The following is a 17,568-nucleotide window of genomic DNA, read 5'->3' on the forward strand; positions in this document are numbered from 1 at the left end:
AAGGGGAATCATTTCTGAAGGCTTCAGCAATAGAGATTGAATAGACCCCTAAATGTGTTTTCTCTACGTCACTGGCAAGACATACTTTAATTGCATAATGTTTAGTGTTTAAAAGTACTCAAGCTGCCATGAAGTGCACAGGCATCATCATCTTCTTCTTCGCCAGTGTGTATAAAAAGAGATCTGGGTAGACAGGCAGCAGCTTCTTGTGCTGGATGCCAACACACAGTGAGACAGCCCAGTGTCCTTGTTTTACCCACAGCTATGTGAAGTATGAGGGGAGGCAGTTGGGCAGAGTGACCTCCCAGGCCTCCAGCAGGAATCCAAGATGTCTCCAGGTGTCCTCTTTCATGGTTGGAAACTCACCCGTCATCACTTCGCTTTCAAACATGACATAGATCTACAAAAGTGAGCTGGTTCTGAACTGACAATTTCATTCGTGAACGAGAAGTGCCTCTGTTCTAAATATGGGATTGCGATACTGTATGTCTTAAGTAGGGTTGCAAAATTTTGGTAACTTAACCAATATCCCCAGGTTTTCCAGAAATCCGAGTTGGGGGGACTTCTGGAATTAGGAGGGAATAAGGAGTAAATCTAGGAATTTGTGGAAAGTCACCAGACATTTTGCAACCCTAGTTGGAAGTCTAGATACTCAAACAGAATGTTGTTAATAAAAAAAGGGATTTTTAAAAAAACTATGCAGAAATATTTAGCCTTGTCCACAAGGCTGCAAAAAGAGGAGGTGGTAAGAAACGTCCTTTATTGATGAGTTTAGTATTAGTCACATCAAAAGTAATTTGAGTTTAGCTCAGAACATGGCATTCTGTGAAGCTGTACAGACAGCAATACATGAAGGTGCAGTCTTCATTAGAGGAACTTATCTTCTAACTGAACCCTTGTACAACAGTTAGCTAATGCCCGTCTAAACACACATGAAAAGGACAGTGGTTTGGGCAGCTATACGGAATACAGACAGATGTAGGATCTTCAATTGACCAGTTTCTCACAGCAGGAAAATAATATTGCAGCAACAAGAAATTTGAATTATTGTGTGGATTATAATGAATAACGAATGTAGACATTGACATTTTAAAGCCGAAACTACACACTTTAGAAGCATTTGTAAACCTTGAATACACTACACATTTGCATTTCCTGCTGAGCAAGAAATTTCATGCAACTGAAGGGTGAACAAATGAAGATCCTACATCTGTCTGTTTAGATCTTATTTTACTCCTGACAGCTCAGCTTGTTTCTCTCTCACAAGATTGTATGTTTTTGGCAGGACCATATGAAAGATTGTAGCTACATACAGTAGCTAATTCTCACCTAGAGTTTAAGATGGACAAATTCTCGTCAACAGTGATCATACTGTATCTTATCTGAGTCCTTTTGTCTCTCTCTCACTGGGCAGTTTGCTGACAGACAAACAAAAAGGTGTAATGGGTTCGCACTCAAAAGGATGTAGCATAATGCTTACTTCCTTATTCACTTTTTAAAAATGATTTTCACTGCATCAGGGATAGTGTACACAGACATTTCGGCTTTACAGCCTTCTTCAGTTTGTAAAGCTGTAAAGCCAAAACGTCTGTGCAAGCTCTCTCTGATCCAGTGAATAAAAAATAAATAATAATAATGAAATACGCTTTATGCGATATCTTTTTGATTGCGAACCCAGTATACCTTTTTGTTTGTCTGAATTTGCGGGTTTTAGGCAGGGTTTTAGGCATCCGTCAAGCTTCTGGGAGAGCGCGATGGTTCTCTTGACAGGTTGCTGACAGAGAAACACTAGCTGCATGCCAAGGAAGACTGCATCGCCGGGTCGCCCATCATGCCTTAGTACCACCATGTTAAAGACTAGTCACATAGCTGCTGCTGCAGTCACACCAGGTACCTTAAGTTACAGTAGCCCACATGCTACAGACAGACTGCCCCGTAATGGGCACAGAAGGTGTGTTTAAACCAGTGACATGAAGCACATACTGTATGAAGCACATGTTAAATAAGGAGATGTACAGAAAATGTATGTCTGTGTATGCAGAGCTAGGGCTGGATTCAATCCGTAGTGCTGAAGACCTGCGCTACAGCGCGATATACAGTGCATTCAGAAGGTATTCAGGCCCTTGACTTTTTCCACATTTTGGTTATGTTACAGCCTTACTCTAAAATGTATTAAATACATTTTTTACTAATCAATCGACACAAAATACTCCATTATGACAAAGTGAAAACAGGTTTTTAGAAATGTTTGCAAAAAAAACAAAACAACTGAAATACCTTATTTACATAAGTATTCAGACCCTTTGCTATGAGACTCTAAATTGAGCTCAGGTGCATCCTGTTTCCATTGATCAGCCTTGAGATGTTTCTACAACTTGATTGGAGTCCCCCTGTGGTAAATGAAATGTATTGGACATGATTTGAAAAGGCACACACCTGTCTATATAAAGTCCCACAGCTGACAGTGCATGTCAGAGCAAAAACCAAGCCATGAAGTCAAAGGAATTGTCCGTGGAGCTCAGAGACAAGACTGTGTCGAGGCACAGATCTGGGGAATGGTACAAACCAATTTCTGCAGCATTGGAGGTCCCCAAGAACACAGTGGCCAACATAATTCTTAAATGGAAGAAATTTGGAACCACCAAGACTCTTCCTAGTGCTGGCCACCTGGCCAAACTGAGCAATCGGGGGAGAAGGGCCTTGGTCAGGGAAGAAGAAGAACCCGATGGTCACTCTGACAGAGCTTCAGAGTTCCTCTGTGGAGATGGGAGAACCTTCCAGAAGCACAACCATCTCTCTGCAGCACTTCACAAATCAGGCCTTTATGGTAGAGTGGCCAGACGGAAGCCACTCCTCAGTAAAAGACACGACAGCCCGCTTGGAATTTGCCAAAAGGCCCCTAAAGTACTCTCAGACCATGAGAAACAAGATTCTCTAGTCTGATGAAACCAAGATTGAACTATTTTGCCTGAATGCCAAGCATCACATCTGGAGGAAACCTGGCACCATCCCTACGGTGAAGCATGGTGGCAGCATCGTGTTGCGGGGATGTTTTTCAGCGGCAGGGACTGGAAGACTAGTCAGGATCGAGGGAAAGATGAGCAGAGCAAAGTACAGAGAGATCCTTCATAAAAATCTGCTCCAGAGCTCTCAGGACCTCAGAAGGGGGCGAAGGTTCACCTTCCAACAGGACAATGATCCTAAGCACACAGCCAAGACAATGCAGGAGTGGCTTCAGGACAAGTCTCTGAATGTCCTTGAGTGTCTCAGCCAGAGCCTGGACTTGAATCCGATCTAACATCTCTGGAGAGACCTGAAAATACAGTGCCTTGCGAAAGTATTCGGCCCCCTTGAACTTTGCGACCTTTTGCCACATTTCAGGCTTCAAACATAAAGATATAAAACTGTATTATTTTGTGAAGAATCAACAACAAGTGGGACACAATCATGAAGTGGAACGACATTTATTGGATATTTCAAACTTTTTTAACAAATCAAAAACTGAAAAATTGGGCGTGCAAAATTATTCAGCCCCCTTAAGTTAATACTTTGTAGCGCCACCTTTTGCTGCGATTACAGCTGTAAGTCGCTTGGGGTATGTCTCTATCAGTTTTGCACATCGAGAGCCTGAAATTTTTTCCCATTCCTCCTTGCAAAACAGCTCGAGCTCAGTGAGGTTGGATGGAGAGCATTTGTGAACAGCAGTTTTCAGTTCTTTCCACAGATTCTCGATTGGATTCAGGTCTGGACTTTGACTTGGCCATTCTAACACCTGGATATGTTTATTTTTGAACCATTCCATTGTAGATTTTGCTTTATGTTTTGGATCATTGTCTTGTTGGAAGACAAATCTCCGTCCCAGTCTCAGGTCTTTTGCAGACTCCATCAGGTTTTCTTCCAGAATGGTCCTGTATTTGGCTCCATCCATCTTCCCATCAATTTTAACCATCTTCCCTGTCCCTGCTGAAGAAAAGCACGCCCAAACCATGATGCTGCCACCACCATGTTTGACAGTGGGGATGGTGTGTTCAGAGTGATGAGCTGTGTTGCTTTTACGCCAAACATAACGTTTTGCATTGTTGCCAAAAAGTTCAATTTTGGTTTCATCTGACCAGAGCACCTTCTTCCACATGTTTGGTGTGTCTCCCAGGTGGCTTGTGGCAAACTTTAAACGACACTTTTTATGGATATCTTTAAGAAATGGCTTTCTTCTTGCCACTCTTCCATAAAGGCCAGATTTGTGCAATATACGACTGATTGTTGTCCTATGGACAGAGTCTCCCACCTCAGCTGTAGATCTCTGCAGTTCATCCAGAGTGATCATGGGCCTCTTGGCTGCATCTCTGATCAGTCTTCTCCTTGTATGAGCTGAAAGTTTAGAGGGACGGCCAGGTCTTGGTAGATTTGCAGTGGTCTGATACTCCTTCCATTTCAATATTATTGCTTGCACAGTGCTCCTTGGGATGTTTAAAGCTTGGGAAATCTTTTTGTATCCAAATCCGGCTTTAAACTTCTTCACAACAGTATCTCGGACCTGCCTGGGGTGTTCCTTGTTCTTCATGACGCTCTTGGCGCTTTTAACGGACCTCTGAGACTATCACAGTGCAGGTGCATTTATACGGAGACTTGATTACACACAGGTGGATTGTATTTATCATCATTAGTCATTTAGGTCAACATTGGATCATTCAGAGATCCTCACTGAACTTCTGGAGAGAGTTTGCTGCACTGAAAGTAAAGGGGCTGAATAATTTTGCACGCCCAATTTTTCAGTTTTTGATTTGTTAAAAAAGTTTGAAATATCCAATAAATGTCGTTCCACTTCATGATTGTGTCCCACTTGTTGTTGATTCTTCACAAAAAAATACAGTTTTATATCTTTATGTTTGAAGCCTGAAATGTGGCAAAAGGTCGCAAAGTTCAAGGGGGCCGAATACTTTCGCAAGGCACTGTAGCTGTGCAGCGACACTCCCCATCCAACCTGACAGAGCTTGAGAGGATCTGCAGAGAAGAATGGGAGAAACTCCCCAAATACAGCTGTGCCAAGCTTGTAGCATCATACGCAAGAAGATTCGAGGCTGTAGTCGATGGCAAAGGTGCTTCAACAAAGTACTCAGTAAAGGGTCTGAATACTTATGTAAATGTCATATTTCAGTTTTTGCTTTGTCAATACGGGGTATTGTGTGTAGATGGATAAAATATATATTTTTCTCATCAATTTTAGAGTAAGGATGTAACGTAACAAAATGTGGAAAAAGTCAAGGGGTCTGAATAATTTCTGAATGCACTGCACATTTAAAGGCAATGTTCCCGCACAGACTGCATTCACAGTAAAACGCTGCATATGTCGGCTCAATAGGAAAGTACCTTTAAATTTAAAGCGCGCTATAGCGCTGGACTCCGGCAATACAGATTGAATCGAGCCCCTAGTGCAGGTATCTTTACATCATGGACATAGAGAGAGGGAGAACTCAGAATTTGCATTCTCTTTAATAGCACACAGTTATCTAAGACCAACCAGATACAGTTAACATTGGCAGGGATTCCACTTTACACTCTTTCATGTACTGCACCTTTCACTTCAGTAGTTTACCATAACTTCAAGGCAGACAATAGCTATTAACATTGTATTTGGCTAAATGGTTATAGAGTTCAACATTATGCAATGTATTGGATATAGGTCTAATGGGGTTAGTGTTAGTTTTATTCTGTGATGAGGAAGAATACACAACATACAGTATGAGTACTGAAATATATATAGAAATCCCCGTAGGTAGGAGCTGTTTCCAATTTGGTTGGTTTTATTGAATCAGTCTGCATACTAGATAGTCATAGATATATTAACATGATATTAAACAATGTTTTCCCCAAAAAGAAAGAAGTTGCGTTCTTCAGGGTAGCAGAGACTGCAGCTTGTCAAACTTCAAGTATGTGAAACAGAACATTTGTATGCAAACAGAACATAAACTGCAAACCTCACTGTCCATTTTCTCCCACATGACAAAGCTAATACTAAAAGTAATGTCCTCTATTCTGCCTCGATCAGGTTTGAGTAGGCTGCCTCAGAGCTTACCATTAATATTGAAATAGCTCTATAAAATGTTAGATATAAAAACTTAAAATCAATTTGGATCTGGCTACAATGCCCTACTAGTTGTTACAGTACTCTGTCCAAGAGAAAGGTTCTAGTGTGTTTACTGGTCGTACATATGCTATAAAACACAACAAATCAACATGGCATGGCCTTACAACAAAGAGAGAAAAGACACAGATCTTAGTCATCGTGAATTTCATTTAGCTCACATTCTCCATCCTTGAACTTGTCTAAAACAGTTTAAGTAATGCAAATGGAACATTGGCAGGATCTTCTAATACTGATATTCCAAATGGCATTCCAACAAAATAAACTAATGCTACATCACTCAAACGCCTTGTAGCCGAACAATCAAAGCTGATCGTTTCAAAGCTTTGATTTAGACAGATCAAAATGGAATTGCCTTCTCTATACACATAAGCAGTTAGGCACATGGACATTACAATGGAGTCTACTTCTCATCCTGATGTCCTAGTTACGTCATGGCATAAGTCAAGTCATTTGACTGTAAATGATTGCAAAATGGCTATCAGTAATAGGAATGGTAAATACATAGCACCATCTTTGTTGAAAATAAAGAAAATAGAAAAAATAATGTTGAAACATTTTACAAACAGAAATAACCAAACCAACATTTGAATGGTTAAAGACATGCTCCGGACCTTTGGCAACTAAGTATTTGTTTTAAAACCACCCGCTTTGGGCTGGATGTGTCAATGTGTAGTTCAGAATTACTGTCTTACCTCAATTAGCCACGAAATCCCTAGTTTGAAAGCAACTTTTTCTTGAAGCTGTGCGTCACCATTTTTCCTAGAATTTCTCCCATTTGAGCCAGCCCCCTAGCAATTTGAGTTCAACCAATGAACTTCAGCTCCTCACCATATTTGTGAAAACTAGGAAGAGGCACATGATGCACACACAGCAGAGCATGAGCGGAAGCAGTGACATTGGGCACGTGTCGTAGTACACAATTTTCGGGGGCCACTTTTGGATCGTGAGCTCTACTTTTAAAACTACTGGCTAAAAAGTATAAAAAAGTACTGGAGAATCCCTTTAACCACCATCATTTGGATGTTACCACTTTTAGTTTTTGTAAAGCAAGCTCAGTTACACATTCTTTCTAGCTCTATATTTTATACATGCACTTTGGTTAAAATAGTTCAAAACTTTTTTATTCTTCATTTTTTGGTGGGTTACATTGAGAGAAACAAACAGCGTCTAATTATTTCATAATTACAAACAAATATTTAGGCACTTTATCAGCTAAAAATGAAGCTCATACGAATATTTTTGTCAACGGAGCAACACGACAATACTATGTACATACACGTAAAATGTGTTATAAATAGGTTTTAAACCATAGATACTACAGTATATACATTTGACAGTATTGGTTGTTTCATTATGTCATTTTTGGTGGTTGTGTTTTTGGTGTTACCCCTAGGGTGCGGTGCAGACTTAGGTGAAGCAGCCTTGTGACCCAGTGAGGTATACAGGTCCTCAGGCTTTTGAGTTTAGTCTCCTAGGGTGATTGTTAATGCTGAGGGCGGGGTGGAGGTTAGGGGACATGGGCCTCATTCCCGTTTTCTCAAGATGACGTAGATGAGTCCGCTGATCAGGGCCAGAGGGAAGGCCACCCAGGCCAGGATATAAGCCCAGCCGAAGGCCTCTGATACTGGCACCCAGTTCGGACTCATCACTGTGTAGATCACTGCTCCACTCATCACAAACAGACCTGGAAAGGATGAGAGGAAATGTTTACATACAATACAGTCAATTCCATTTGTACCTGAAGATCAAATTGTGTGTCATGTCATCACAATCTGTGCTTTATTTAATGTGTCCTACTATGAACCCTGCTGGGCAGCATTGGGGGAGATGGTGGCTTTTTAACCATAAACAGGCCTCTCACTTCCTCATCTAGAACCTTGGTCTACTTCCAAGTTCCCCAGCCCACTGTGAACTGGCATATCATGGCATAGTCTCTTTGTTGATGTTTTGTTGTTCACCCCCTACATTGCCGGTCTTGACATTTCCACTTGTGTGATCGTCTCTGTGCCCACTGGCACAGTCTACAGTGCCAACCTGGGAGGTTTGACATTGGTAGCCCTTTGACACAATAGACTAGAAGAAGTGTCTATCCATAGCCAAAGGGCACGGAACACAATAAACAATGGATAAACCCCTATTGTAGCAACGGGTTCATGGAGGGACCCTGGAGTAGAGGTGTGGCTGTAAAATATATCTTAGTCACCCGTTAAGAGTAAATGTCATTCCAGTTCATCTGTTCTATTGTCATTGCATGCTAAGGCTGAACACTGATGGTTCTGTAGTTTCAATCAAGCTAACAGAGGAGTTTGAGTCCTTCAAGAGCATATAAAAATTCCAAAGTTCAAATAGTTACCACTATATATATAATCAGCGATGAATGCATATTACATATTCTAATATGATCAAGGAACATTTTGATTTGCGGTGTACAAATTTGAACAGGAATGACATTTATGCTAAAGTGTGAACAAAAATAATTATCTGAAAGCTATGCCTCCAATAAGCCTCACCTCAATCTGATAGGCTGTCACCTCTACAATAAAAGGCTGTCACCTCTACAATAAAAGGTTAAACATTTAACCCCTCTAATCACATAAAGGTTCTGGTTTGAACATTTACACATGGGTTCCTCAAATAACCTTTTCAGAGGGGTTGCTTGAGGAACATGTTTCAAGTGGAAAGGTTCCACAGGTGTGGCAACCCAAAAGGTTCTTCCAGGCACATATACTTCAAAGAGTGTAGTGTAAACTTCTGAATGTGTCCGTTTCAGTTTTGTTTTCCTGGATGACAAAAATGGCTACTCACTGGCGAGGATCTGGAAGACTCCAGTGACAAAGAAGCGTCCTCCCTTCTGGAGGGTGAAGAGCTGACAGAAGAACAGGAAGAGAGAGATGAAGCTGAAGATGATGGACAGGATCATCAGGGCCTGCACTGCCTGGATCCACTCTGTAGGGAAGAGAGGGAGCTTGTCAGTCAATTATAGATAATAATATATGCCATTTAGCAGATGATTCTATCCAATTTTCTTATTATGGTTGGTCCCAAACCCACTATCCTGGTGTTGCAAGAGACATGCTCTACCAACTGAGCTACAGAGGACCACACAGGATACATGGCTATACAGTACATGGACCCATAAGACTCACTTCTAGAAATCAACTTCACTTTTTATACACAACATGGTAAACGAATCATGCTGAGGTCGCCACACTAAAGCAACCACTTTTAATGAGAATGAAACTCAAATTGTTAAATCAGCTAAATATTGGTCTGGCCAGACACGGAATGAGTCTTGTTTAGTTACCTGGAATCCTTAATGGATTTACAATAATGGTACCTACATAGATATTCTGTTCCTGAAAGCATTGTAGCGTACTCAGTAATACACACAGGCCCCTAACACTTTGTGTTACATATTGAGTGGCTACCGACCACTGCTCCAAGGCCAGCTTACTACAGTACAGAAAGCCCTGTTAACCCATTCTAGTAACCTGTATTGACAACCAGGGACTTTGAGACGTTGCCCCCACCAATCTGTGTGTTAGTGCTGTGGTTGTAGCCCCCACCAATCTGTGTGTTAGTGCTGTGGTTGTAGCCCCCACCAATCTGTGTGTTAGTGCTGTAGTTGTAGCGCTATCTACGTCTGGAATGCCTGGACTTCCAAGGGGGTCTATTTCTTGTCTGAGGGTCATGCATGCAACCTGCATCCACTCTCAGGTTTCCTAAGCTAACTATCCCTCTATCTGAAGCCGTTCCTCACACATCTCTCTCATCTCATGTTTAGCTGCGTCTGCAACAGTCCTCTTTTGGTGGCTAATGCTACCCCCCCAATTGTTTTTGTTTGTTCTACAGAGCCAAACAGATCTGCATGCTCCCATAGGATACTAAAGACACTGGACCTTAGTCAAGTAGGAAGAGACGGTTCCAGTCTCAGTATATACCATGCATCCTCCGTGTCTCAGCATTGGAGTCTGTCAGGTACAAAACTTACTGTGCATGCTTGTTTTAACAGGTATTTAATTAATCACGAAGCCAATGGTTTGAGGCCCTGCTCAGACTGCTTTAGCATCACTAAATTGGTTAAGAAACCTGAATGAATGATGGCAGCTAAGAAGTAGATGTGTAAATAATGTTGAAGTAAGGAGACAGTTGGCTTTGTGGCGACCTTGCGTGACTACACAAACAAACATCACCAGCAAAAGTACTCAGTCTGCAAACACATTACTAATTCATAAGTTTCTTCAGTTGACATCATTGGTAGATCTCCCATGATGCACCTGTAGTTTTCCAGGAAACTAATACATCTTTTCATGAGAGGTTTGGGGAAATGACAACAGGGTTTAATGGATTCGATGAGGCCATCAAAGAGTCAGGTTACCCAGAACGACAATTATGTCTGTCCCCACGCTGCACTCACCCCAGAGCAGAGAACACTAGACAGGAGATATGGCAGAGGAAATTGCCAACAACACTATTATCGAACCCATCCACTGTACAGCAATATGACAAACACTATTTATATCCACGAAAGCATTACACAAAACCAATACAAACAGCTCTCATAACGAGAATACTGGAATGTATATGTAATGACATGCAATAACTCCATGTATAGGCCTAAACATGATAGGTTACATTATCCTTGGTTGTTCTGCTCTATATTAGGGTTCTATAAATATCTCCATCGATACTGTTGATAAACAGACATGTTCTCTTCGGGGCTGCCTGTCTGGTACCAGAAGGCTGTGATGTTGTGGCATGGGGGATTTTCTGGTGTGAGATGTGGTCCTCTGGGGCCAGAATATCTACCATAATAACGCTCGTTGTGCTTGTGTCTACAGGTATTGCCATTATATGCGCCATGGGTATACCCGTACAACAATATGTTATACTAGAGTCTATACTCTAGAATGTATTTTTTGTCTATTTTTATATACAGACAAAGATTTTACAGAAAAGTCAAAAACAGGAAAATTAATAGTTGTTCTGGTTTTGTTGAGTCCTGACTATCGAAGCTTCATATAAAAGATTAATGTGCCAGCTTGTAGCTACAGTAGAGATCATACCAGCTGTTGTGTGTCCATGACATGTAATAACTAACATACAGTAAGGCGCATCCCTAGTGTGGACTTTGCTCAACTCTAATTTGTCATACAAACTAAGACTGGATTCCCATTTCAGGGGCAAAGGCAGGTACAAACAAGATGGACAAAACAAACCAATCCCCATGTGGAATATAAACTACATAACTTAACTCCTAATAGCAAAATTAAAAATAAAAGGCCACCCAGTGGGTGTGACCTTCGCTCGTGCCTCCACCACCAGCCCACCCTCTCAGTATACTGAGCCTCATGTTACTCAGTATGCTCTGTCCTCATGTTTATCTCTCCCAGCCCAGGCATGCCAGCTGTACGGATTTCTCAGTAAAGCACTCCAGGGGCCTTTGAGCACTACTGATTGACTGGGCCGGGCCCCGTGCACTTGAGTACAGACTCCACTATCTTCCCCTCGATCCCTCCCTCCTCACAGAACACAAACACACGTGCCTCCTTATACAAACACAGTGCGTCAATCAGTGGTGTAATGAAAGCAAATCAAACAAACAAGCTGTTCCATGAATCCACCTGGCAGAGGAGGAGAGAGAGAGAAAGACAGAGTGAGCATGTTGGCTTCAGCCTGCTGTTGGCTCTACTGCCTGTTTTATTGACAACACACACCGGGGCCCAAGACCCACCCGCACATTCTAGACACATGACATCACCAGGCAGCTAGCTACAGCCTGATGGGCTCGAGGCTACTGCAGTTAGCACTGTGGTACTGGGTCTCTAAGGTCATTGAACACAAGTTCTATAGTATTACAGTGCCTCTAGAATCATGTTTCTGGAAATTGTAAGATATTCTATTGCAAATACAAACAAAAGTATGTGGACACCTCTTCAAATTAGTGGACTTGGCTATTTCAGCCACACCTGAAAAATCGAGCACACAACCATGCAATCTCCATAGACAAACATTGTCAGTAGAATGTCCTTACTGAAGAGCTCAGTGACTTTCAAAGTGGCACAGGAATATTTCTGCCCTGCTAGAGCGGACCCAGTCAAATGTAAGTGCTGTTATTACACGTAGTGTGTAAAAATCTTCTGTCCTCAGTTGCAACACTTACTATCGAGTTCCAAACTGCCTCTGGAAGCAACGTCAGCACAATAACTGTTCGTCGGGAGCTTTATGAAATGAGTTTCCATGGCTGAAAAGCCGCGCACACAAGCCTAAGATCACCATGCCAAGCATCAGCTGGAGTGGGGTAAAGCTCGCCACCATTGGACTCTGGAGCAGTGGAAACATATTCTCTGGAGTGATGAATCACGCTTCACCATCTGGCAGTCCGACGGACAAATCTGGGTTTGGTGGATGCCAGGAGAACACTACCTACCCGAATGCATTGTGCCAACTGTAAAGTTTGGTGGAGGAGGAATAATGGTCTGGGGCTGTTTTTCATGGTTCAGGCTAGGCCCCTTAGTTCCAATGAAGGGAAATCGTAAAGCTGCAGCATACAATGACATTCTAGTCAATTCTGAGCTTCCAACTTTGTGGCAACAGTTTGGGGAAGGCCCTTTGCCGTTTCATGACAATGCACAAAGCGAGGTCCATACAGCATATTAATTCCCATGATTTTGGAATGAGATCTTAGACAAACAGGTGTCCACATACTTTGTCATGTAATGCACATTCATAACTTTGTTTAATATGGTCTAGTTGCAATCTTTTTGCAGTCTTACCCTCCAACCACTGTTGGCTTTGGTCTAAATCTGTCTCAGACAATCACTGCTGCTAGATCTCTCGTTTTGTTAATGATCTCGCTGTACACACAATCTGATACATGGGCGTGACCAGGGTTGTCAGCACACTATGTCCTACATGGGGTGGTCCAAGGCCTCCCTGTCTGCCACACACACCTCCCCAGATCTAACACTTGATTTTTCCTACAAAGTCCCACCCTAAACCTTCATCCCACCACTATGGCCTCCCAAACATGCAGCCTGAATATGGACATCACACCATGACTATTTATACAGAGGAGGCCTATGAACAGTGCAAACTCTAGGTTCACATCCTCACCCCTTGATGGCAGTAGAGTCACAGTGGCGCCTGACACGCCCTTCAGGGGCACGGTAAACTAGAGAGTGAATGGGTGGGCTTAAGCCAGTTATAGTTAATCACAGTTCAGGTCTTCCCATGTCTTACTGTCTACTGATCTTTCAGTCAACCAACAGTACTTAACTTATTCTCAAGACACACCTCAGAAGAATTGAATGCACAAACAGACTACTCAATTTACAGGGTCAAGAAATACATGTCTACAGTATATCCTTTCAAAATAAGTTTACTATTGGACAAGAGGAGGCATCATCAGCATCATGCAGAATGAAAAAAACATAACAAGCCACAGCATCAGATGTACAAAGTCAGTCTGTACTGCATCCTACCTCCAGTGTAGGCTGGGTCACAGTGGTATCCTCCATTGAGTGTAGAGCAGTTATTCCAGAGGTCTGAGCTGCTAGTGGACCCTGTTGTCCAGGCCTAGAGGATAAACACAGTATTGCTATTAACAAGAGAACACTGCAGCCTGATAGAAAACACCTTTACAGATAGCAGAGATGTCAATGCTTTAAAACAAACTACTGATTTTTATATGTATAACACATTTCTCTCTGTTTGGAATGATTACCAGAAATGAGATATCAGTAATACATTGCTTTATCAGATCATTCATTGATAACGATGGTTTACTTACGCTGACAATTGTTGACACAAACAGGAGGACTAGGGCTGCGGCGTGCAGGATGACAATTCCCAGTAGAAGGAGCAGCATCTTGCCAGAAGAAGCTAAATGGTAAAAGGGACACCGTTAGTTTGTGAATGTCTCAGTCGCTCTCCAGTTCTGTGGGACTGGGACATGGGTGTGTCACTGCAGGATTTGCAGTACCCGTTCTGAACTCAGAACAGCGCCTACTCCCAAAAACTTTATCAGCACCATGGAACGTCTATCAGCAGAGTTCTAAAAAAGACAATGTTAATGGCCTCCTTATATTCAACTTGTAATAAGCTGAAGATATGTGCATACTAACTACACAATTTTTAGTGTAGCCTGTCATTACTAAAAATGTATTAAAAAAAAGGCAGTCTAGCTAAGAACAGACCACCTTTCACACAACACCGCAGATCCATTTGGACCTAGGTTGCATCCCATCCATATTATCATTAAGTGCGCATGAATTATAAACAAACATAATTCTACTCCAACTATGTAGCAAAAATAAAAATAAATGTCACATAATATAACGGAAAAGGTTATTGTATGTCGATACACTGTTGGTTGATAAGTAAAATAAAGACAAACATCTGTCAACCACGTTATGGGTGTTATAGGTACTAGAAAAATAAACCAAGCCGCTCCCCTGAAAGCCCGCTTGGTGTTGGTGCTTCGTGCGTGCCACATATTCCATGCGCATTAATCTAGCGAATAAATAACCACAATTGGAAGAAAATTCAACTTACTTAATGCGACTGCGGAGTGACTATAATATCACAAAAATGGTTTTCAGCCGAAAATCGCAAAAAGCAAGTTTCCCAAAGAGTCTAAAACTGTAGTCCACCGGTCACAAGTCCTTCTGGCTAGATTGACGTCAGTGGCAGCGCTGCAGTTATAAAGTATCTCATTATGGAAGAACAACGCCCATCCGTGCGTCGCTACGTCAGGGAGTGTCCGACGGCTAGGATTCCTGATATCCTTAGAAGACGCGGTGCGTATTTACGCAGCAGGAAAGCCACTTGTAAGTTACTCACTTTGTGTACTTTAAAATAAGTGATTTCATGACACATTGTTTATTTATCCTGAATACCATGAACAACACATGCATTTATTCATCTATCTTATCTGGATATAATTCCTTAGACATTATAATTTCTCTCATGTTGAAACTGAGAGGGGTCAGGGTGGATGTACCATGTACAGTATGCTGTATAGAATAAGGTATGTTGGACGTGCTCCAAACTGAATTAATACTGAGGTGTCTCCCTCCAGTCAGTCATTCATTCATCCTGCTGCAGTGTTGTCTGGGCAATGAGGTACACAAACATTGTTGGTTCCAAGGGTGGGAGTCCCTCTCCCTCCCGCTGGATACTAGCCATAGCATCCAGTGTGGTCTGCCCAATGAGTGACTCACCCCATCACACTGCATGTGTGTACGGGTGGGTATGCCCCAGCCGCAGCGCCTATGGGACGTAGGCTTGCTGGATAGGAGAGATAGGATCTAGGGCTATCCCCTATCCTCTGTTTGACATGACTCATTCAGCTGGGAGCCCATAGGCCTCCGGTCAAAAGTAATGCACAATGTAGGGATTAGGGTGCCATTTGGAACACAGACAGGATATGGGGCTATCCTCTATCTTCTGTTTGACCTGACTCATACAACTAGGAGTGTGGGAGTGTCAGGGCCGTTCCAACCTCCAAAGGGATGGATTCTACTCCTTTTTACAGGTACAGATACAGATAACAGGGTAATAAAGCCATGGGTGTTGCAATGATTACAATGATCGGAATTCAGACAGCGTCTTTTAAGTGTGAAGGGCAGTGAGGAGTCAAAACTTTAGGACCCTGATTCCTGGACACAGATTATACTCAATGTCCTGGACTGAAAAGTACTTTCAATGGAGATTCTCCATTCAGCAGGAGTACTTTGGAGAAACCGTCCCAAGCTCTCTCTGTAAGTATTAAGACATGTCTTTCCCTCTAACGTAAACAACCTGTAGCACACTACAGCACGGAGACCTGCTGTATAGAAACTGTCAGTCAATGCTGCTTCACTCTCAGTGAGAGAGACTACTAAATCTACATTCTGAGTGAAAGAGACTGAATTCTGCATAGTGAAAGACATATTCTATAACTTATACAGTGTAAGGGTCTTTGTGGTCCAGATTAGGCTCATTAGATACACACACTGCTGCACTCAACGGTCAGTCATTATGCTTATAAGGAAGAATACTCCAGCATAGTGTTTTAGCCCTGGATGCTGAATACAGGGTGTGTTGGGTGGATGTCACACTCACAGCATGAGACAGACAGACAGACAGACAGACAGACAGACAGACAGACAGACAGACAGACAGACAGACAGACAGACAGACAGACAGACAGACAGACAGACAGACAGACACTTAACACACACTCAGTAGGCTAGTAGAGCAGCTCTACAGGCCCACAGGACTTAGATAACCCATGTCAGCAGACATATATATACACACACACTCAAACCTCTCTCTGGATAATGGTGAAGGCGTCTTGGCTGAAAGCAAGTTCAGCAGAATGAAAAAGTATCAGTTAAGTGTCGGTGAGAGATAAACATTCACATCTTAATGTATCTTATTGTCAAGGGATGATGCCCAATAGAAATGTTTGCCCACCCTTAGTAAAACATTGTCAAACAATGTCATGTTATTACGTTCTGTGTGCTTCAATGAACAAACTTCTGATACACAGAGCTTCAACTCAGTTCATTGATTGACCTCACAGCACGTGAATATTTCAAAACTCCTCCATTTAGTCAATGTACTTTTATAGGACAGTAGATGTGTATCAAGATGACACGGACACCTATTACACTTTATTCCATGTATTTATGTAGTAGTAGGTATACAATGGCAGTTCTTGGCAGTGATATAGAGACAGCATACTGCCCCAGAGGTGCTGAGAAGTACAAGCCTGGCCGCAGATCTGTTTATTTAGCATATTCAACTGCTATAGTCAATGCCTTGCCAAACAGCACATACAGATCTGGGACCAGGCTAGAGGAGTAGCTCACTACTGCTTGAAATGAAAAGCTAGCACACCCTCCTAGCCCCATATATGCCAATGTTTGTAAAAGACTGACAAGAGTTAGTGAGTGTGTTGGTGGGTGGACGTTCCTACCGCACGGGAGTGTTACATTTAATCTATCTGTTTAGCAGAGGCCCAGAGCCAACCCAGCTGGAAGAGACAGTCAACTGGTCAGGATCTGACCTGTGTCTAATGTTGCATCTCCATCACTAACTAGCTAACACAGTGATTTATCTCTGCATTACAAAGAAGACATATGTTCAGAAATAGGCCACAAAACTTATTTTGTGGCCTATTTATATTTATGTTTCTTATCCATGGCTGCAAACTACCATATGGTAGGAGCTCTGTCTTCCCTTTTCCAAGTGAATCAGCACCTCATTCTTAATGTCAAAAATCAAAGCACTTGAAAGCCTAAGGGAAAATACCTAAGCTAAATCAAAATGAGAATGTAACATTTTCAGAAATACTGAGTCCTGAAGGAAAGGAGAAACACGTCGTTATCAGTGTATCCTTGATATGGGAAATATGGTGTTATTTTACTAAAACA

At 42.1% G+C, this 17,568-nt stretch overlaps 1 protein-coding gene across 1 annotated transcript; it reads right to left on the bottom strand.

The window, feature by feature from the left end:
- Positions 1 to 5,474: 5,474 nt before the first annotated feature.
- LOC139376788 (peripheral myelin protein 22b) lies at positions 5,475 to 14,900 on the bottom strand. The gene is made up of 5 exons (XM_071119716.1): positions 14,702 to 14,900; positions 13,938 to 14,029; positions 13,630 to 13,723; positions 8,951 to 9,091; positions 5,475 to 7,829 (listed from the first exon to the last, which is right to left on the bottom strand). The coding sequence occupies exons 2-5, from the start codon at positions 14,013 to 14,015 to the stop codon at positions 7,669 to 7,671; spliced, it is 474 nt and encodes a 157-aa protein (XP_070975817.1). The 5' UTR covers positions 14,016 to 14,029; positions 14,702 to 14,900; the 3' UTR covers positions 5,475 to 7,668.
- Between the last annotated feature and the right edge of the window lie 2,668 nt (positions 14,901 to 17,568).

Source organism: Oncorhynchus clarkii, chromosome 20 (assembly GCF_045791955.1).
Source record: "Oncorhynchus clarkii lewisi isolate Uvic-CL-2024 chromosome 20, UVic_Ocla_1.0, whole genome shotgun sequence".
NCBI classification, from domain to species: domain Eukaryota; kingdom Metazoa; phylum Chordata; class Actinopteri; order Salmoniformes; family Salmonidae; genus Oncorhynchus; species Oncorhynchus clarkii.